General features: G+C 46.0%; 1 protein-coding gene across 1 annotated transcript in view; it reads right to left on the bottom strand.

Moving 5' to 3' along the window:
• The window catches only part of SLC24A3 (solute carrier family 24 member 3), a 345,921-nt gene that overhangs the window by 38,252 nt on the left and 284,839 nt on the right, over positions 1–22,830 (bottom strand). The window contains exon 7 of the mRNA XM_063443684.1: positions 20,284–20,358. Within this exon, the coding sequence (XP_063299754.1) occupies positions 20,284–20,358 (75 nt within the window). The remainder of the gene's footprint in view (positions 1–20,283; positions 20,359–22,830) is intronic.

Below are 22,830 nucleotides of genomic sequence, written 5' to 3'. Positions count from 1 at the left end.
CTCCCTTTCCCTGCCTCTGGAAAATGGCCCCAAAGCATGATGCTATCACCACCATGCTTCACCATTTAGATAGTAGAGAGGTGCCTGGTTTTCTTGATGTTAATTTAATGCCAAATAGTTCAATCTTCATTTCATCAGTCCAGAGTATTATATTTCACACAGTCTGAGTCCTTTAGGTGTATTTTTGCCAATTCCAAGCAGCCTGTCATATGGCTTGCAGTGACGAGACACTTCCGTCTGGCCAGTCTGCCATAAAGGCCAGATCAGTAGAGTATGGAAGTGATGTTTGTCCTTCTACACGTTTCTCCCATCTCCATATATGATCTTTAGATCAGTTTGGCTGATCGGCCAGCTCTAGGAAAAGTCCTTGTAGTTCCAAACTTCTCCAATTTACGAATTATGGAGGCCGCTGTGCCCTTAAGAACTTTCATATTTTTGCAGCCATACCCAGATCTGTGCTTAGACCCACTCCTGTCTCTGAACACTGCAGGACTTTGACCCCATGGCTTGGTTTTTGCTCTAATATGCATTTACAGCTGTGAGACCTCATATAGACAGATGTTTGCCATTCAAAATCATGTCTAGTTATTGAATTTGATACATGTGGACTCCAATCAAAATGTGGATATATCTCAAAGATGAAGCAGAGGAATTGGATGGATTTGGGGTAATTTTAAGTGCCATAGCAAAGGGTATAAATACTTAGTAAGTAATAAATAAATAGTCAAAGTGATATTTAAATATTTTTGTATTAATACATTTGCAAAGTTTTCAAAAATAATTATTTATAACCAGCAGATATTTTCTAATCAAAGAAGATTAACTTTGCCAAAGACATAAATAATTATATCCAAGAACTGTGATAATGACACTATCAACAAATGTATAGAGGCCAATGCATAAGAACCTGAGGTTTGCTCCTGGATAACATGGCGTTATGTGATTCAGACATATAGGAATACTAAAATATTAGGAATGAAAATTTGTATTCCTATTGCCTTAGTGTCCCTATACAGCCTAGTTATATAGGCCCCCTCCCTTTGGGTGCAAATAAAATATAAAACTAAGCTTTTACTTACCTTTTCCCAGCATCTTTTCCTATGGGGGCCACTGCATCAAGCAATTAAGTTTTACAGTGCCACAGGAGCGCCTCTAGTGGCTGTCAGAATAAAAGCTACTATAGGTAGACTAAAACTTGCAAAGAAAACATTGCAGTTTCTAAATAAACCTGACATGTTTCATATTACAGGGTTTCAACTAAAGGACTACTGCACCCAGACCACTTTGTTGAGAGAAAATGGCCTGGGTGACTTTACTGGTCCTACAAGCATTGTGGGATACATTTCTTAGACCCCTTGTTGTTCATGGCTGGCAATGTTTTAAGGTAGTTTTAGTTTTATAACAATTGATATTCTATCTTTTATCCACCCTTAAGGACAGACTCATAAACATGATCTTAGATCTTCAAAATCCAAAGAATATACACAGCTGTTAATATTTAAGCCGGTTCTATGTGGAAATAAAATAATATACGTAGTCTTTACAGTGAAGTGTTACTTTTTGTATTTTTATCATAATAGTGTTTTTATTTATTTAATGTCCATAATCGCAATGGCTTGTAATAAAATGTAATTGAAACACATATGTGAACACCATTGTTTTACGTGCTAAATAAAGCAACATATGGCAGGAGCTGAAATATCCCTGGGCTCCGTCACACACTGCCCTGGCAAAGTATAGGTAAACATTATTTTTCCAGCAGCTGTGATCTATAAACCCCCCTGTTCACCATGATTCTGTAGTCATTGATTTGTTGAATGCAATGGGAGTTGCTGTGCACAATCCTTGTTGCACCAGGAGTTGTCTATTTCCCCCCATGATTAGAAAATTCTGACCTAGATTATAACAGGGAAACATTTATTTTTTTTATTGTAAATTCTAATGTATACCGTTGTATAATCCAATTTATTGTACAGATCCTACAATGACAGAAGCAGGTCAGGCACGTTCCCACTGCTTCACAGATGTAAAGTGGTCCGGCAGTTTTGAAACAGTCTACTTGGCTTATAAATCTGGGTCAGATAAAATAAATACATTGTATGCATATAAACCGCTAATACGTTTTCTTTTCAAATCTTCTTTTATTTCTGTAAGGAAAAATATGCAAAAAGCACACTCAAAATCAGGGGAGGGCTGGCAGCCTTAGGCCTGGGGGGCAAAACCAGTCAAGTGGCCCATTGCGCCACCAAATCAGTTCACCATCCATGCCCACCTTTTTCTGGTTTTATAACGGATATTGATGTTATGCTAATCAGTAGCTCTTTGCCATACCCGCTCTTTCACGGCTCTGACTTTCAATGTTGTCAGAGCACAGGGTGAGAATCTATGAGCCTGTGCTCTGACTCACTAACTGAGCGCCGGAACCACGAGGGAGAGGGTATAATCTGACTGCACCTACTGCTGGTGCGCACCAGTGGACCACCAGCGAATCGTTTAAATTGAATATGCTGGTGTCCCCAACTTGTGAGCTGTGTTGGCCGCCGGGTGCCTCTGTTGTCATGGCACCCTGCGTGACCGCACAGCTTGCCCACCCCAACGGCTGGCCCTGCTGACACACACTGACGTTACTACTTAGACATCCCTCAATATTAATACAGACATCAGAGTAGACACCAATAAACTGTGGAAACAGAGCTGATCCCCCCAAATTTATAAAGGTTTGCTTAGAAGATTTATTCAAGATTAAATCATGCCTCCTCCTCTCTCTCCCCCATGCGCTGCTCTGTAGGCTGGGAGGAAGTGAAGAGTAATCACAGTCTCCCAGCACAACGCCACCTGTGGCTGCATGGGGAACAGCTGTTTAATGTAATGCTTGCAGGACGGCCAGCTGCCGCAGAACCTCTTTGTTTCCGTCTCTGCAAAGGGCTCCAGGCACTGCTTGTTGTGAGTGTGAGCCACTGTAAATTAAGGGCAGAGGGCACTTGCAATGCGGTCAAGACAGGTCTGGGCAGGAGGAGAGTGCAGTGCAATCAGTGCACTCCCCTCCTGTGGGTCACCAGGATCAGAGCCGGTGCAAGGATTTTTGCCGCCCTAGACAAAATATAAATTTGCCGCCCCCCCATGTGACATCACAATGCCCCACCCATATGATCTGCCATATGAACTAACGCCAGTGCTGCACACAGTATGTGTTTACATTAAAAAGCCTGCAGGGACCAGCTATAGACACCAGAACCACTTCATTAAGCTATAGTGTCCCTTTAATGTGAGGTAAATTATAGATTAGTGTCACTAATAATATACTAGATTGCCTACTTACAATTAGATGAGGATGATGATGGGCTGCAGTTTGGCTCCACTGGTCTGGTGTAGAACAGGACCTCTGGAGGCTGTTTGCAACTGTGGTCACAAAATTCAACGTTCTGGGAGAATTGGAAGCAGCTCCATTTTTTGGGGGCCTCCTACACAGCTCAAAGTCTGGGCCCCAGTGCCTGACGGTGAGTATGCCCATAAGGCCCAATCATAAGTACACTTATATGTTCCACCCACCCATGAGTTCGCTCACAGGGAGTGGAGTGTGTAGGGGATGTGTTATGTGTTATTGTAGAGGATCTAATATGTGTGCTTATGGTATGTAGTGTATAGGGATACCAGTTTGTGCAGGTGATGCAGTGTGTTTGTGTGTAGTGGAAGCAGGGCCGGACTGGGAATTAAAAGCAGCCCTGGAAAAAAATATTTACCAGCCCCATAATGCGTTGCGCCAGCATAGTGTGCAGATACAGAGTTAGAAAAGAGAACTTAAAATTAAAAACTATTACTCCAACGTAAAGAAAAGCACTCATAGGCTTCAAAATAAACAAAAGTGCTGATTTATTTTAAGCAGACGTGCATGTAATCAATGTTTCAGTCCAACTACCTTGACATATTAAGGAAAGCTTGGTAATGGGACTGAAATAGTGAATGTATGTATGGCACAACTGTAAAAAATTTACGTTATCTTATTTATATTGAAGTCCTGTGGGTGCGCGCTTCACTTTAAATATGTTATTGTAAATATAAAAGGCATAATTTTATCTTGATAAAGACCCCAGCAGGGTCGAAACGTCGATTTGTTCTGCACATGTAATGTATTCTATTTGATACAGTAAATACTTTTTTTCACTGAAGAGAAGACCCAGAGTGCTCCCTTTATTTTTGTATTCTATATATATATATATATGTGTGTGTATATATATATATATATATATATATGTGTGTGTATATGTATTTATGTATGTGTGTGTATATGTATATATGTATGTGTGTGTATGTATGTATGTATATATATATATATGTATATAACTAATACACACATTAATATACATGTCATATACCATTGGAGGATCCAGAGCCTGATCCCGGGAGGGGAAAAAATCCATGTACAATAACCAGTACTGCTCTGTGTAGTGGTTATGGTGCAAGGAGTGCCGGGACCCCTTCACAGAGTAAGAAGTCAAACCGTTTAAAACCCCTTAAGGACACATGACATGTGTGACATGTCATGATTCCATTTTATTCCAGAAGTTTGGTCCTTAAGGGGTTAAGAACAGTTTGACAACTTACCTGGGGTCTGCTGGGATATGGGGCTGTAGTAGGGTATAGGAGCAGTGGTGCAATGTGTGAGGGGTGCAGTGTGTGTGTGAAAGGTTCAGTGTATGTGTGTGTGGGGGGGGGTGTAGTGTGTGAATGCGTAGGGTGTGTGGGGAAATGTGTGTATGGGGGGCTGTGAATGTGTGTGTGGGGGGCTGTGAATGTGTGTGGGGGGCAATGTGTGCATGTGTATGGTGTGTGTGTGGGGGTAGTGTGTCTATGGGGCTAGAGTTCACTTTCAACACTGTGACCACCAGGGGAGAGCCTCATGGGGGGGGGGGGGGGGGGGAGAGGAGTCTCCCCTCTCCTTCCCAGTCTCTCTCTTCCCCCTCTGCCTTTCTCCCCCTCCCCTTGTGTGTGTCTCTCCTTTCTCCCTCTGTTTCTCTCTTCCCCCTCCCCTTGTGTGTCTCTCTCATTTCTCCCTGTCTCTCTCTTCCCCTCTGTCTCTGTCTCCCCCCCTTTCCCTGTGTCTCTCTCTCCTCCGCATCTCTCTTCCCCTCTGTCTCTTTCTCCTCCCTTTCCCTGTCTCTCTCCCCCCATCTCTCTTCCCCTCTGTCTCTTTCCCCCCCTTTCCCTCTCTCTCCCCCACATATCTCTTCCCCTCTGTCTCTCTCCCCCCTTTCCATGTGTCTCTCTCTCCCCCACACACCTCTTCCCATCTGTCTCTCTCACCCACATATCTCTTCCCCTCTGTCTCTCTCCCCCCTTTCCATGTCTCTCTCTCTCTCCCCCACATATCTCTTCCCCTGTCTCTCTATTCTCCCCCCTCTGCCTCTTTCTCCCTCCTTTCCCTGTGGCACTCTCCCTCCCCCTCTGTCTCTCTATTCTCCCCCCTCTGTCTCTCTATTCTCCCTCCCCTTTTCCTGTGGCACTCTCCCCCCCCTCTGTCTCTTTCTTGCACTCCCCCCTGTCTCTTTCTTGCACCCCCCTGTCTCTTTCTTGCACCCCCCTGTCTCTTTCTTGCACCCCCCCATTCTCCCTCCCCCCTCTGTCTCTTTCTTGCACCCCCCCATTCTCTCTCCCCTTCTGTCTCTTTCTTGCACCCCCCCCCATTCTCCCTCCCCTTCTGTCTCTTTCTTGCAACCCCCCATTCTCCCTCCCCTTCAGTCTCTTTCTTGCACCCCCCCCATTCTCCCTCCCCTTCTGTCTCTTTCTTGCAACCCCCCATTCTCCCTCCCCTTCTGTCTCTTTCTTGCACCCCCCATTCTCCCTCCCCTTCTGTCTCTTTCTTGCAACCCCCCATTCTCCCTCCCCTTCTGTCTCTTTCTTGCAACCCCCAATTCTCCCTCCCCTTCTGTCTCTTTCTTGCACCCCCCCATTCTCCCTCCCCCTGTCTATTTCTTGCACCCCCCATCTCTTTCTTACACCCCCCATTCTCCCTCCCCTTCTGTCTCTTTCTTGCGCACCCCCCCATTCTCCCTCCCCTTCTGTCTCTTTCTTGCAACCCCCCATTCTCCCTCCCCTTCTGTCTCTTTCTTGCCCCCCCATTCTCCCTCCCCTTCTGTCTCTTTCTTGCCCCCCCATTCTCCCTCCCCTTCTGTCTCTTTCTTGCCCCCCATTCTCCCTCCCCTTCTGTCTCTTTCTTGCCCCCCCATTCTCCCTCCCCTTCTGTCTCTTTCTTGCCCCCCCATTCTCCCTCCCCTTCTGTCGCTTTCTTGCCCCCCCATTCTCCCTCCCCTTCTGTCGCTTTCTTGCCCCCCCCATTCTCCCTCCCCTTCTGTCTCTTTCTTGCACCCCCCCATTCTCCCTCCCCCTCTGTCTCTTTCTTGCCCCCCCATTCTCCCTCCCCTTCTGTCTCTTTCTTGCACCCCCCCCATTCTCCCTCCCCTTCTGTCTCTTTCTTGCGCACCCCCCCATTCTCCCTCCCCTTCTGTCTCTTTCTTGCAACCCCCCATTCTCCCTCCCCTTCTGTCTCTTTCTTGCCCCCCATTCTCCCTCCCCTTCTGTCTCTTTCTTGCCCCCCCATTCTCCCTCCCCTTCTGTCTCTTTCTTGCCCCCCCCATTCTTCCTCCCCTTCTGTCTCTTTCTTGCCCCCCCATTCTCCCTCCCCTTCTGTCGCTTTCTTGCCCCCCCATTCTCCCTCCCCTTCTGTCGCTTTCTTGCCCCCCCATTCTCCCTCCCCCTCTGTCTCTTTCTTGCCCCCCATTCTCCCTCCCCTTCTGTCTCTTTCTTGCACCCCCCCATTCTCCCTCCCCTTCTGTCGCTTTCTTGCCCCCCCCATTCTCCCTCCCCCTCTGTCTCTTTCTTGCCCCCCATTCTCCCTCCCCTTCTGTCTCTTTCTTGCACCCCCCATTCTCCCTCCCCTTCTGTCTCTTTCTTGCACCCCCCCATTCTCCCTCCCCCTCTTTCTCTTTCTTGCCCCCCATTCTCCCTCCCCCTCTTTCTCTTTCTTGCCCCCCCATTCTCCCTCCCCTTCTGTCTCTTTCTTGCACCCCCCCCATTCTCCCTCCCCCTCTTTCTTGCCCCCCACCCCCATTCTCCCTCCCCTCTGTCTCTTTCTTGCCCCCCCACCCCCCTACCTGAGAGGAGTCAGGGGGGGCAGCGCGTTCCACGCTACAGCCTCGCCGGTCCGGCGGCATTTCTAATGCTGGGGGCTGAGCCTGAAGGAGGAGGGAGGAGCATGTCTCTGTACCATGCTCCCTCGCGGTTTCTGTGCTGGGAATTGTGGGAACCGCGAGGGAGCATGGTACAGAGACATGCTCCTCCCTCCTCCTTCAGGCTCAGCCCCCAGCATTAGAAATGCCGCCGGACCGGCGAGGCTGCCACTCGGTCCGGCGGCTCCAGCGTGGAATGCGGCCGCCAGCCGGCCGGCCCCCTCAGAGTATGTGCCACCGGACCGGCCACCCGGTGGCACATACATTAACAGAGCAGCCCCCAGGTGCCGCGGCCCACCGGGAAATTTCCCGGTATCCCGGTGGGCCAGTCCGGCCCTGAGTGGAAGCAGTGTGTATTTGTGTATAAGGGATGTATTATGTGTTTCTGGTTGTGTGTAAGGGATGCATTGTGTGAATCTGTGTTTGTATGCATAAGGGATTCAAGGTGTGTGTCTGTATGTGTGTGCATTGAGTGTAAGAGATGCATTGTGTTTCTGTGTGTATGTAAGAAAAACAGTGTGTGTGTTTGCATGTGTATGTAAGGGTTTGCATTGTATGTTTCTGTGTATGTGTGCAAATGATGCATTGTCTTTGTGTGTAAGGGTTGCATTGTGTGTGTGTGTAATGGATGCATTGTGTGTTTCTCTGTGTGTAAGGGAAGCATGTTGTGTTTCTGCGTATGTATAGGGATGCATTGTGTGTTTCTGTGTATGTATAGGGATGCATTGTGTGTGTGTGCGCGCTGTGACAAAAGTACTCCTTTCCCTTGGTACCTTGTCCTGGGATTGGGTTGTTACACACAGTCTTTTCAGGCTTTAGAGACACTTCACACGCTGGATGAGGTAAAAGGACTTGCTCTTTTATTGTGGCTCCAAAATAAATGCACAGTAAGGTATAAAGGTAACAAAAATATACAAAACAAAAGCCTTGCTCTTCTGAGCACTAACTAAACAAAGTAATCAGCTAACTGGGTTGGATGGCTTGTCCATTTCCCAACATAAACATAAACATAAACATAAACAACCTTACTGTTTCAGGTTTTCAGCTCTCTGTTTCCACTCACAGAAACCAAACACAATCTCTCTCCTTCCTTGGCAGGGGAGTACTTAATAGCACTGGTAATTGACAATCCTTTTCAGGTGAGTTAAATTAGGATTCAAACTCTGGAACTGGACTTCTCACCTGTAGGTTACAAGCAACTTCCAAAATGTGGAGTGGAGCACTGGCCCACCCTACTCTCCAAGTACTCCACCCCAGGGCCCAAATATACACATATTTAAAGTGCAACATTCATTATAACATAACACATTTCCCTGGGGCTAATTACACAAAGTAGGATCCTTGCAAAATCTGGGGAGGTATATAGATTCCCTCCAGCACAATTCCTTGCTTTCGGTCACAGCGCGTAGTGTGAAAGAGCTCCCTGTCTTGCCCCCTGTCCTATAGAGCTGTCCCTTCTGTCCCTTAGAGCTCTCCCCTGACCCTTAGTAGTCTCTCCTCTCCCCCACCCTCCCCTAGCGGTCTCTTCTCACACTCACCCACCCTCCCTGTGCTCTTCTCATCCCCCCCTCCACCCTCCCTGTGTTCTTCTCACTCCTCCCTCTGTGTGTTCTCCTCACCCCCCCTGTGTTCTTCTTCCCCCCTCCTCCCTGTGTTCTTCTTACTTCCCCCCTTGTTCTTCTTACCCCCTTGTTCTTCTTACCCCCCCTTCTTCTTACCCCCTTCTTCTTCTTACCCCCTCTTCTTCTTTTTACCCCCACTTCTTCTTCTTACCCCCACTTCTTCTTCTTACCCCATTCTTCTTCTTACCCCATTCTTCTTCTTACTCTCCCCTCTTCTTCTTACTCCCCCCTCTTCTTCTTACTCCCCCCTCTTCTTCTTACCCCCTCTTCTTCTTTCCCCCTTCTTCTAATTACTCCCCACTCTTGTTCTTCTTACTCCCCACTCTTTTTCTTACTCCCCCCTTCTTCTTCTTACTCCCCACTCTTTTTCTTACTCCCCCCTTCTTCTTCTTACCCCCTGTTTTTCTTATCTCCCCTCCTTCTTACTCCCCCCTCTTCTTACTCCCCCCCTCTTCTTACTCCCCCCTCTTCTTCTTACCCCTTCTTCATCTTACTCTCCACTCTTCTTCTTCTTTCTCCCCCCTCTTTTTCTTACTCCCTCATCTTCTTCTTCTTACTCCCCCCTCTTTTTCTTACTCCCCCTTCTTCTTCTTACCCCCCTCTTTTTCTTATCTCCCCTCCTTTTTACTCCCCCTCTTCTTACTCCCCTCTCCCTCTTCTTCCCCCTCTTTTTCTTTTCTCCCCTCCTTCTTACACTCCCCCCCTCTTCTTATCCCCCCTCCCCTCTTCTTACTCCCTCCCTTCCCTCTTCTTACTCCCCCCCTCTTCTTCTTACCCCTTCTTCGTCTTACTCTCCACTCTTCTTCTTCTTACTCCCCCCTCTTTTTCTTACTTCCTCATCTTCTTCTTCTTACTCCCCCCTCTTTTTCTTACTCCCCCCTTCTTCTTCTTACCCCCTCTTTTTCTTATCTCCCCTCCTTCTTACTGCCCCCTCCCCCTCTTCATACTCCCCTCCCCCTCTTCTTCCCCCCTCTTTTTCTTTTATCCCCTCCTTCTTACACTCCCCCCTCCCCTCTTCTTAGTCCCCCCCTCTTCTTATCCCCCTCCCCTCTTCTTACTCCCTCCCTTCCCTCTTCTTACTCCCCCTCCCCTCTTACTCCCCCTCCCCTCTTCTTACTCCCCCCTCCCCTCTTCTTACTCCCCCCTCCTTACTCCCCCCTCCCCTCTTCTTACTCCCCCTTCTTCTTACTCTCCCCCCTCCCCTCTTCTTACTCCCCCTCCCCTCTTCTTATTCTCCCCCCTCCCCTCTTCTTACTCTCCCCCCTCCCTCCCCTCTTCTTACTCTCCCCCTCCCTCCCCTCTTCTTACTCTCCCCCTCCCTCCCCTCTTCTTACTCTCCCCCCTCCCCTCTTCTTACTCTCCCCCCTCCCTCCCCTCTTCTTACTCTCCCCCTCCCTCCCCTCTTCTTACTCTCCCCCCTCCCTCCCCTCTTCTTACTCTCCCCCCTCCCTCCCCTCTTCTTACTCTCCCCCCTCCCTCCCCTCTTCTTACTCTCCCCCCTCCCTCCCCTCTTCTTACTCTCCCCCTCCCTCCCCTCTTCTTACTCTCCCCCCTCCCTTCCCTCTTCTTACTCTCCCCCTCCCTTCCCTCCTCTTACTCTTCCCCCCCTCCCCTCTTCTTACTCTCCCCCTCCCTCCCCTCCTCTTACTCTTCCCCCCTCCCCTCTTCTTACTCTCCCCCTCCCTCCCCTCCTCTTACTCTTCCCCCCTCCCTTCTTCTTACTCTCCCCCTCCCCTTCTTCTTACTCTCCCCCCTCCCCTTCTTCTTACTCTCCCCCCTCCCTCCCCTCCTCTTACTCTTCCCCCCCTCCCCTCTTCTTACTCTCCCCCTCCCTCCCCTCCTCTTACTCTTCACCCCCTCCCCTCTTCTTATTCTCCCCCTCCCTCCCCTCTTCTTACTCTCCCCCTCCCTCCCCTCCTCTTACTCTTCACCCCTCCCCTCCTCTTACTCTTCCCCCCCCTCCCCTCCTCTTACTCTTCCCCCCATCCCCTCTTCTTACTCTCCCCCTCCCTCCCCTTCTTCTTACCCCCTCCCCTGTAGCATGGCCGAGCTGCTCTCCGGTCCGCGGTGCCGGCCGGAGTGATAGGAAGGTGCACGCTCAGTGTGCACTTCCTGTCAGTCCGGCCGGTTACAGGAAACAGAAACTCCGCGCGGAACAGGAGTTTCTGTTTCCTGTAACCGGACGGACTGAAAGGAAGTGCACACTCAGTGTGCACCTTCCTATCACTCCGGCCGGCACCGCGGACTGGAGAGCAGCTCGGCCACGCTACAGGGGAGGGGAGGGAGGGAAAAGCAGCTGCAGCCGTCTGAGCGTTCTTTACAGAGCGCTCAGCCGCTGCAGCATTTAAAGGGCCGGCCCGCCGCGGCCGGTCCTAAAACTATTTCGGGCGGCCTGGGGGGCAATTGCCTCCCTGCCCCCCGGCCCAGCCCGCCCCTGCTCAAAATCATAGAGAAAATATGATAATGTGTGATACGGTTTATCGATTTGAATATCTTACTCTATATGCTGATAATAATTATAGTGCTGTTCAATTTTTGTTTAGGAAAAAAATAGAATAATCAGCCAAAAATAATTTATTAAAACTCAACCCCGTGAGCGTATCTGTGGTTTCAAAGACCTGCAAACAATATGAAGGTCAGACAGAAAATGTTTGCGAAACTGGTAAACAACTGCCCGAAAGAAAACCTCAGCTTAATAAGGGTACAGATGTTCCACTATCACCTGTCCAGATATTGGGCAAAGTTGTCTTAAGTGGAAGAATTTCTGCAAAAATCCTAGTTAAAAGTCAAATGAAAGAAGAAGAGATTTGCCTAAAAAGTACAAAATTGGAAGTTTTGGGAGAGATCTACTCAGCATTTGTAATATGCAGATAGATTACAAATTATACTTATACTGGTGGAGCACCTAGAGTAAATGATCTTGTATTAGTCTGGAGATCACTCTTAAACAAAGGCTCCGAGTCACAAATAAAAAGGAAAAAAAGGGGGATATAATAGTGAAGTACTGCTAAAAAAAAATCTAATAAGAACATAGAGAAAAATCCCAGTGCAACACTGTGTGCTGTCTTTAGCCAGGACCAGAAGTCTTAACTCCTCCACGGAGAGATGTTTAGCAGGCTTCCCGGCCGATTGTAAAGGTGCACTATGCGATCGTTTCAGACGCTCTTTGTCCGTGGGCTCCAGGGCAAAATTCAAATGCATGGCATTCCAAAGTCGCCACCCTCACCGCCCACTCTACAGCATCACAGCGTATTATATAGGAGAATTATTAGGAGATATAGGGAATGTTAATTAAGAAATTCCTATATCTCCTAATAATTCTACTATCTAATATTACAATTGTATCACAGCATAGTACAGTACTGGCAGTATACTGTATATGTTGCTATGTTTCTCTGTATATCTATTTATATCTCTCTATCTTTATAAGTATAGTAAAAATATAAAAAGTATAATTGCTATATACTATTTGAAGTGTATACTAATTATAATATTTTCTCTCCTTTGTTCTTTCTTATTTAGTTCCTTTTTTTATGATTTAGTCCTCATTTAATTCTACAAAGGTATAGATTGCTATCTTAGTGTTGGTATGTTAAATTTATAATGTAATAAAGTCTTCTGTGATATACTACTACATTGTTCAATAAGCACCTAGATAGGATTTGTACATGGACTGCTATCTCTGCAAGGATGCTAACATTTGCCCTTAGCCCCTTAAGGACACATGACATGTGTGACATGTCATGATTCCCTTTTATTCCAGAAGTTTGGTCCTTAAGGGGTTAAATACCCACAACAAACATGGTGGAGTCATCACATTGACGTCCTGAGGAAGCCAATAGGCGAAACGCGTAGATGCAGTGACGGAGCGACGTAAGTTACGCGGTGACGCAATAGAGTGGGCAGTGACGGTGACGACTTTGGAATCCCGCACATTTGAATTTTGCCCTGGAGCCCACAGACAAAGAGCATCTGAAAGGACAGCATGGTGCACCTTTACAATCGGCCGCAAAGCCTGCTAAACATCTCTCCGTGGAGGAGTTAAAGCGGCACTGTCACGCCGAACGTACCTTTCCCCAATCGATTCCTCTTCTACAGTACAGAGAACACGTAACAACGCCCACATGCTGACCAGCACCACCGAAACGGACAGTCACAATATGGGCCGAAGGTCCCAGAGGCCTCCCCCAACCACCAGCAGAGACACACAGGACATAGGTGACCCGCTACAGCGACCGATGGCGCCCAAGATGGCGGCCTCGCCGGACCGCACGCTGGTCCCTCAAGAGGAAGAAGAGCGCCTGTGGCTGTGCCAGAGCTCTCTATTGCACAACGAACCACAGGGATACCGGCAAGCCGGGACAAACACACCCCAGCTACCAAACAAGACATAGCCGACCTGCTCATGGAAATTAGACAAATGCACGCAGCAGATGTTGAACTGATCAGGACCGAAATACAGGCAGTGACCGCACGCACACAGGCCTCAGAAGAGGATATTATAGACCTGAGGGGGGCTAAAGGAACACTTCCACCATATACAGGCTTCCCAGTCCACCCTCACTACAAGAGTAGATGTGGCAGAGGACCGCAACAGACGCACTAACATAAAAATAAGGGGGATCCCAGATAGCGTGGACTCTACTGAACTATCCCATTACCTCAGATGCCTCACAGAAACACTCCAGCACACGCTCAAGCTTGTGCTGGATGGCTTCTTTCGGATCCGAAAGGCTAGGCAAGCACCAGCCGCCGCCTCTCAAGATGTCATCATAAGGTGCCAATCTGCGGCAGACAAAATCAGGCTCCTCACGGCTGTCAGGGTAAAGACTCCGCTCGCATTCAAAGTATCCCATCTCACCTTCTACCAGGATGTAACATGAAACACTTTACTGTGGCGCAGGTCCTTGGGCCAGGTTACAAGTCAACTGTGTGAAGCCAAGATTGACTATAAAGACCAAGGTCTCTGACAGTGACCAAAGAGGGAACCACAATTAGTCTCACCTCGCCACAAGAGGCGAACTGTTCCTGCGGGCGCTGGGGATCCCCATACGAGCCCAACCACGAGCGACCCCCATGACACCACACACCTGGGACTCGGAGAGAACAATGCCTTTTGTAGCTGGGAACACAGAAAGGCGAGGACCCTGACTTGAACTGTCTCGACGAAGCAAGCATTCAATGTTTTATTTTATTTTGTTTCCTTTTCACATTCCGTTTCACTGTTAAGCTAAATGTTCACCATAAGCTCTAATATTCCTCAACTGGGCACGACATTCTTAGGCACAGGGATCTTATAATAGGTGGCTTCAAAGCTATAATAGGAGCACTGGCCATCCATGGGAGTGCTGCAAACTCCCATAAATTTATACTCTCCCCCCCGCAACCCCAACAGTCAGGGGTAAACACCCAACCTAGCCGACTCACCACGGGCCTTAAGCACCTAAAGGGTGGCAAACACTCACCCGCAAATCGGTACGGACCTGCCGACATCACATAGTCTTAACCACAAACTTCCACAGACATAATCTCAACTTAGAGAAAACTGACCCACGCATAGTCAGCACCACTAAAGGCTTTACATCGCTAGTATGCACAAATGACAATGACAAACAACCTACTGACAATAACGATGTCTACCTACACTCTAAATCACTGCATTACTAAGTTTTCGTGGTTATTGTTGAAAATTTTTAATTCTCATCCCCACTAACTATTGAGCAGCGTACACTAACCCTGACCAGGTGTTTGACACCCTGTCAAACATGCCAGACAAACAAACACGGGCTAGCAAGATACTAGTGGCTTTAGTTGGGTATCGAGAATGTTTTACTTAGCTCAACCTCAGTTATCATTTTAATTAAAAATAACGTGCAGAACTCGCAGATATCACATGGTGTAACTTTATAATGAATACATGTCTAACTGCTCTGTGTTATCATATGTCGTTCGCAAATCCCAGGCGGCTGTTGGGACCACACGGGCTGTACTGTTTTGTTATCATGCATGGAAAAATAAAGAATTTAATTTTTTGGGATTTTTTTCAATCGTACGTACAATTTTTATGAATGGGGTGCTACTAATTGGATTAGAGTGTCAGTTGCATGCTCTAAGCCAATCCGTGGTGTCGCTGTCTGATGTGCTGTAGCGGTTTGTGCCTTAATTGCTTCACACAGCAAAATGGAAATTTGACCAAGATTCACAAATAAAGTCACTATAACTATTTAATCTCTTTGAATTGGTTATAGTTCCTGGAGTCCCCTGCCACTGTCCCTTCATTCAGTGTGAAACCATTATAGAGCATTGTGATGATCGTTTAGCATTAAAACATAAAAACATTAAAAACTTTTAGATGCTGAATGAGATAACGGCACCAGGAGATTCCAGACACTATAACCAGTAAAATAGCAAGATGTAGATACAGTGTTTGCAGTATCTCTTTAACCGACTGTAATACTTACACCTCTTGTGAACAAAAAGTTAAATACTTCTGGGAATATAGAGGGCTTGAGCCACCTTTTACTCACCAGAGTCTTATATATAACCTGCCTGACAGAAATAAATGATACGGTGATATAAGCAAATTATTTAGAAGGAAGTCACTGCAAGTGTCGCATTGAAAAATGACGGGTAATCCACATAATCCGTAATTACAGAATGAAATTGAAAGTTAGCTGGTCGGCCAATCCAATCCTTGCCCATAACTAAAGGATTTGCCTCAATTATGTGTCTGCATTGTTTGCAATCAATTATCTTCCCATCGTATCCCAAATGCAATGCAAACCCATTATGTATCAGTCATACATCTTCAACTGCAAATCCAAAATGATAGAAAATGATTGCTCATCTGCCAAGTAAATTCAGCTGCAAATGCTAGATAAGGAAACTGTTGACTGCGAAATAGTCTTATCAAAGACTTAGACCAAAAAAAAAAGTAAACCACCTCTTTATCATGCAGCTGCTGGATTGATTACATAATGAGCCCGAGATTATGTTAATTATGAAAATGGAGACTACACTGTAATTTCAATCAGCTAAACAGGTTAAGGTGGCACAGGGACAAAACATGTACTGCTATAAAACAGTCACACAGGGCATCTTTCAGATTTATGGAAATAAACCATCGCAACTGTTTCCTGCGCACAGGAAAACTTACAGGAAAAAAAATATATAAAGGTCTAAACGTCACAGAACCCTATGGGAAATGTGTCTAAATATGCATCACATTTGATTTTTAAACAGCAGGTAATGCAAGCAAATGTTAATTGGTTTTCTTACATTGCATGCAAATGGCACGAAGGCAGTAGTAAACTGCCAAGATGTCAGAGTGTTCTATGACACACAATGAATGTTTCATGAGTGCTATATATTAACCTATCAAGTACCCAAAACAGCTGTACATCATCAAGATGTGGTCCTTAATGACCAGTATGGAATGCCCTATGTGTTCACCACCAACAGATACACAATATGGACAAAAGTATTGGGAGTCGGGACCCTTTTATTATTGAATTCCGGTTTTCAGTCAGACCCATTACTACAGGCACATAGCCATGCATTCTGTATTTAGAAACATTTGTGAATAAAATGGGTTGTTCTAAAGAGCTCAGTGAATTCAAGAGTGGTACTGTGATTGCATGCCACTTTTTGCACTAAGTCAGCTCATAAACTTTCACTCCGGTCGACTTTCAATGGTATTATTGGAAAGTGGCCATAAAGCAGAAGACCACGAAAAATCACAGAGCGGGGTCACTGAGTGCTGAGGCTTAAAATTTGCTCTGTTGATTCCATTGCTGAAGAGATCCAAACTTCTACTGGGATTAATATCAGCACAAAAACATTGTTTCAGGAGCTTCATGGAATGGGTTTCCATGGCCAAAACGCTGCAAACAAGCCTCACATCACCAAGTACAATGCCAAGCGTCTGATCAAGTGGCGTAAAGCACGCCACCACTGAACTCTGGAGTAGTGGGAACGCGTTCTATGAAGTGACGAATGGCGCTTCTCTGTTGGGCAGTCTGATGGTCAAGTCTGAATTTGGCGGATGCCAGTAAAACGTTGCCTGTCTGACTGCATTGTGCCAACTGTAAAGTTTGGTGGAGGAGAAATAATGGTATGGGGCTGTTTTTTATGGGATGGACTAGGTCCCTTACTTCCACTGAAGGGAAATCTTAATGCTTCAGAATACCAAGACATTTTGGACAATGCTATGTTTCCAACTTTGTGGGAACAGTTTGGATGACCCCTTTCTAATTCAGCATGCCTGTGCCCCAGTGCACAAAACAAGGTCCCAAAAAATGGTTGGATATATTTTGTATGAAAGAACTTGACTGGCCCACACAGAGCCCTGACCACAAACACCATTGTACACCTTTGAGATGAACTGGAACTGAGATTACAAGCAGGCCTTCTCGTCTAACATCAGTGCCTGACCTCAGACATGTTCTACTGGATGAATGGGCAACAATTCCTACAGAAACACTCCAAAATATTGTGGAAAGCCTTCCCAAAAGAGTGAAAGATGAAAATGGGGTGGTGGCGGGTGGGGTGGGGGAAGGGAGGCAACTACATATTAATGTCTTTGTATATAGAATGCAATGTCATAAAAAGTCCCTGTTGGTGTAATGGTCAGGGGACCCAATACTCTTGCCCATATAGTGTAAGTATATTTGCCAGCTAATTATACATGAGGTGGACATTCCATACCAAAGAGGAACCAGTGAGGCTGCCTCCCACAGCTCCCAGCATCAGAGGTATGCATGAAGTTTAGTGATGAGTAGGAAGAAGTGTAAATTACGCAATGAGCAACAGTGGTGATGCGGTGGATCCTTCTGATAAGGGGGCTGGCATTTGTGTCATGGTTAACATGGGCCATGCTGAGAGTTAGCCATTCACAAAGCTTTGCTGAACTGCTCTGTATGGGTAGAAAAGCTTGAAGGTAATTTCATGCAGCACAAGAGTGCTTACTGTGCTTGTGCTTGTTATTGCAGAAGCACAACATAACAGAATGAACAGTTAGGAGGTGGTAGGGCAGTCCTGATCTGAAAACTAAAGAAAAGCGCTCAGAATGCACAGCGTGAGGTCAGTGCAGATCATTTAAACATGTTTGTTTTCCCATTCATAACATATAAAAGCTAATACGTTTCTTTTAATAATTAATGATCACCCGGGATTAAGATGATAACAGATCCTAAATGCTAAGAAAAATACAACTCTTAGAGAGCCAAATCCATGCCAGTACCATGCCAGCTGGCAGCCTGCACAATGCACACAGGACCACCAGGGAGTGTAATGCGCCACATGGCCAAAGGTAAGAGCCCGGAAGGGGAATAAACAAAAAAAAGAAAAAAATACATTAAAAAAAAAAAGCCTTTTTGCACACAGAATACAGTTAATATCCTACCCCACAAATGAATATTCTGCATGCACTACACACACACTGCATCCATTACACACACACACTGCATCCATTACACACACACTGCATCCAGTACACAAACTGCATCCACTACAAACACATACACGCCATGCATCCACTATACATAACATGCATTCACTATACACACACACTCTGCATCCGCTACACACACACACTGTACATCCACTATAAACAAATTGCCATCCTTGTGGGCACACTCTGGGTGGATCCTGTGGGCAGACTGGGGTGGGCTCAGATCCAGAGCTGTGTAAGTGGCCCCAAAATTTCTGACAGCAGTGCTGCCCTCCCCATTTGTGTATGATTGGAGTACTTGCTAACCATTGTCAGTTGGAGAACAATTGGGTGACATGCCACATAGTAGAGGTACCCAAGACCCAAAATTTTGTCTTCTTGGACTTCCAATCTGATCCTGTGATTCTGAACCTAGAGCTCTTTAGTGAAGATAAATGCTATACTTTTCTTTCTCAAAATACATTACTTTTGGGGCTATACTAATAATTCCTCACTTTAATAGGCTTCCAAATTATGCAGCATTTCATTCTTGGACCCAGGCAGCACAATGTCTTGTGCCGGCCCTGGTTAGCTTTTATGCAAAGCAGGTGATTTAAAATTCTTCTCCATTATGCTGGATACTCACTACTAACATATTTCACACTGACATAATGGAGAGGTAAAATAACTGAATGTGACAGAGCAAAATGAATAAAATATGTGAGACTGGATACGTTTGTATAGGTTAGTGTGTATAAATACTTTAGAAATCGGTTAGATAGATCAGAAGATAAGGCTTCCAGCTGACAGAATCACAGGGTCAGTTCCTAGTAGATTTGGAAATTCATTTTTTATTCCAAACCGCAATTTGTCTGTTTGGGAGATCGGTTAAATTCCATAACTCTGAGCTGAAATGTACCCAAATCACGCACCACAATGGCTGAGCATGTCTACTTTGGTCCGTGATTCTGAATTCCGCTGTGGCACGAAAAAAAGAGATGATTGATAGGTCAAAAAAGATAATTGATGGCTAGGGGACAAATGTTGTTTTTATTCACAGATCAGGTGAGTGGTGTGCAATAGTGGGAAAAAAGGTAGGACAGTAAGAAAAAAATATATAATCACATAAGTATATTTCTAATAAATATTAGGTATTTAAAGGAACACCATAGTGTCAGGAATACGGTGAAAAGGGAAGTTTACTTATCTTTTTTCCAGCACCGCTCCTCCCTTCTCAGCCTCCTTGGCTTAGATTATCAATTTGATGATCTCAGCCAATCCAATGCTTTCCACAGGAAAGCATTGGAAGACTAATGCGCATGCACAGCAAAACACCACACTGCACCAATCAGCATCTCTTTATAGAGATGCATTGAATCAATGCATTCCTATGAGGTACGTTTAGCTTTTCCATGCAGAGCCCTGAGACTCTGAATGTCACTGACCCAGGAAGCACCTCTAGTGGCCGTCTAAGTGATTGACATAACAGGTTTTACTAGGCAGTAATGTTTTAGAGAAAAGGCAGTGTTTACATTAGAAAGCCTGCAGAGACAGGCTGTAGACACCAGAATTACTAAATTAAGCTGTTGTTGTTCTGGTGACTATAGTGTCCCTTTAAGAAATATATATTATATAAATATAGATAATTTTTACCACTCCTCCTGTTTTTCCTTATATTAGTTACTTTTTTTCACTTGATCCAATTGGTTGCATAATGCTTCTATCATTGTAGTGCAACATATGTACATAAAATGTTATTTTGCCGAGCCAAATTTTCTTTGCGAGGTTCATAAAATGAATATAGTTAAGTTGGAGTAGTAATAAAAACATCTACGATTCAAGACACCTCAAGACTTTGGTTTAAAATGAAAAAAAAACAAAATACATTGATTTGCTTATCATTCTTATAATAAATGCGTGTGTTCATTTTCTAAAAGTCTGCTTTCTAATAAATACAGAAATGATGGTATTGGTAGTACAGTAGTGTAAGATTAAAAAAAACACTTACCACAATCAGGGCAAGAACTGACAGTGTGTAGTATGAAGCATCCCTTAGCAAGCACCAGGATGACAAAACAACCACCTGTAGATGGAAGAGAAATAAGAAAAACATGTTTAAACATTTAAATACATGCTCAAGAAACATTCAAACAATCTTTTTAGCTAACAATATTTCCTGTGATAGTTAAATAATAGGTTAAGTAATATTTGTTATCAAAACAAAGGGATACCTTTATTTTATGTGTACATATATGTACCCACTTAATTCAATATTTTTCAGCAAAAAATAAATAAATGAATAAATATGTTTTTCAGCAAAATTTAACCTTGAATTGCTAGCAATTTATCAGTGAATTTTAGCCCCAAATAGTCAACAGTCTTCTATAGTCTACCATTGAACAAATCATATTTATTTCCAGTGACAGGAACAACTGCTACATCCCTAAAAGCCATCATATTGCGTCTAATTATACCTGTATTTTTCATGTAGTAATAATCATGTCAACATGCATGTGTTTATCATAATTTTGAAACACTCACTAAAAAAGATTTGTGAAATAGACTAATAGCTCTTATTGTCTGTCTGTCATCTCTGTCTGTTTGTATATTCCACTTGCCACAAATGTCACGTGCTCTTTTGCATATCTCCCCTGCAGGATAGTTCCGATTTGGGAACTCAGTATAACCCAGTATACCCCTTTCCACTTCTAAGAACACTAAAGAAAATACCCCAATAAGAAAACATAGTGCAAGTATGTCATTAAAGGAACACTATAGGCACCCAGACCACTTCAGCTCATTTAAAGGGAAACTCCAGTGCCAGGAAAACGATCCGTTTTCCTGGCACTGGAGCGTCCCTCTCCCTCCCACCCCCCAATCCCCAGTTGCTGAAGGGGTGAAAACCAGGCCCGGACTGGCCATCGGGCACACCGGGCAAATGCCCGGTGGGCCGCGATGGCCGTGGGGCCGAGGCCGGCAGGGGAAGGTCCCAGGACTTCCCCTGCCGGTTTATGCAGGGCCGGCACTATCCGAGCGCCGGCCCCGCTGTATTCCATGTCGGGCCGGTGGGGAGATCAAAGATCTCCCTCACCGGCCCACATGCTATCCAATGCGGCCGCCGGCGGGGAGAGAGGGAGGGAGACAACCTGCCCGGAGAGAGGACCCGGCGGAGCTCTAACTTGCAGCTCCGCCGGGTTCCTCTCGCGAGATCCGGAGCGTTGCCATGGCAACGACCGGATCTCGCGAGAGTGAGCTCTAGCCCGCAGGCTAGAGTTCACTCACCACGAGGACCACCAGGGAACACTGCCACTCTGCCTCCCAGTCCCAGGAACCAGTCCCCCCCTCCCAGGCTAAAGGTAAGAAGGGAGGGGGGGACATAATGCCTGTTATTTTATTTGTTTACCCCCCCTACACACAAAATCCATTCTAACATTTATACATCACTCACACCCATCACACTCAGCACTCTCACACCCATCTCTCACACCCATCACACTCAGCACTCTCACACCCATCACACTCAGCACTCACACCCATCACACTCAGCACTCTCACACCCATCACCCCCAGCACTCTCACCCCCAGCACTCTCACCCCCAGCACTCTCACCCCCAGCACTCTCACCCACAGCACTCTCACCCACAGCATACACAGCACTCTCACACCCATCACACACAGCACTCACACACCCATCACACACAGCACTCTCACACCCATCACACACAGCACTCTCACACCCATCACACACAGCACTCTCACACACAGCACTCACACCCATCACACTCAGCACTCACACCCATCACACTCAGCACTCTTACACTCAGCACTCTCACCCACATAACACACAGCACTCTCACACCCATCACACTCAGCACTCTCACACCCATCACACTCAGCACTCTCACATTCAGCACTCTCACACTCAGCACTCTCACACCCATCACACACAGCACTCTCACACCCATCACACACAGCACTCACACCCATCACACTCAGCACTCACACCCATCACACTCAGCACTCACACCCATCACACTCAGCACTCACTCAGCACTCTCACCCACATAACACACAGCACTCTCACAACTATCACACACAGCATTCTCACACACAGCACTCTCACACACAGCACTACACATTCTGGGTCCTTCAAACACACACTAGACTCCTATACACATACACACACACACACACACACACACACACACACACTACACTCTTAACATATACACTCTGAATCCCCTATACACACACACACACACACACACACTAGATTCCTTGTAAGCAAACACATACTACACCCCTAAACACACACTTTCTACAAACACTACATCACTTATACACACACTCTATAGCCTGTTTGCGCACATGCTACATCCCCTTTACATACATTCTCTACAGCCCCTAGCCACATATGTATCACATTACACCACAGGCACAACATGTCTAAAACTAACCTTATTACACAATACCACACCACAATCAGCTCACTCTACACACACGCAATACCACAAGCAGACTCCAAACACATGCACAATACTCTTTCCTGGCATTT

The sequence above is a fragment of the Pelobates fuscus genome, chromosome 2 (assembly GCF_036172605.1).
Source record: "Pelobates fuscus isolate aPelFus1 chromosome 2, aPelFus1.pri, whole genome shotgun sequence".
NCBI lineage: Eukaryota > Metazoa > Chordata > Amphibia > Anura > Pelobatidae > Pelobates > Pelobates fuscus.
Note: the sequence above shows the minus strand (reverse complement) of the source record. Positions and strands in the feature narration are given on the sequence as shown.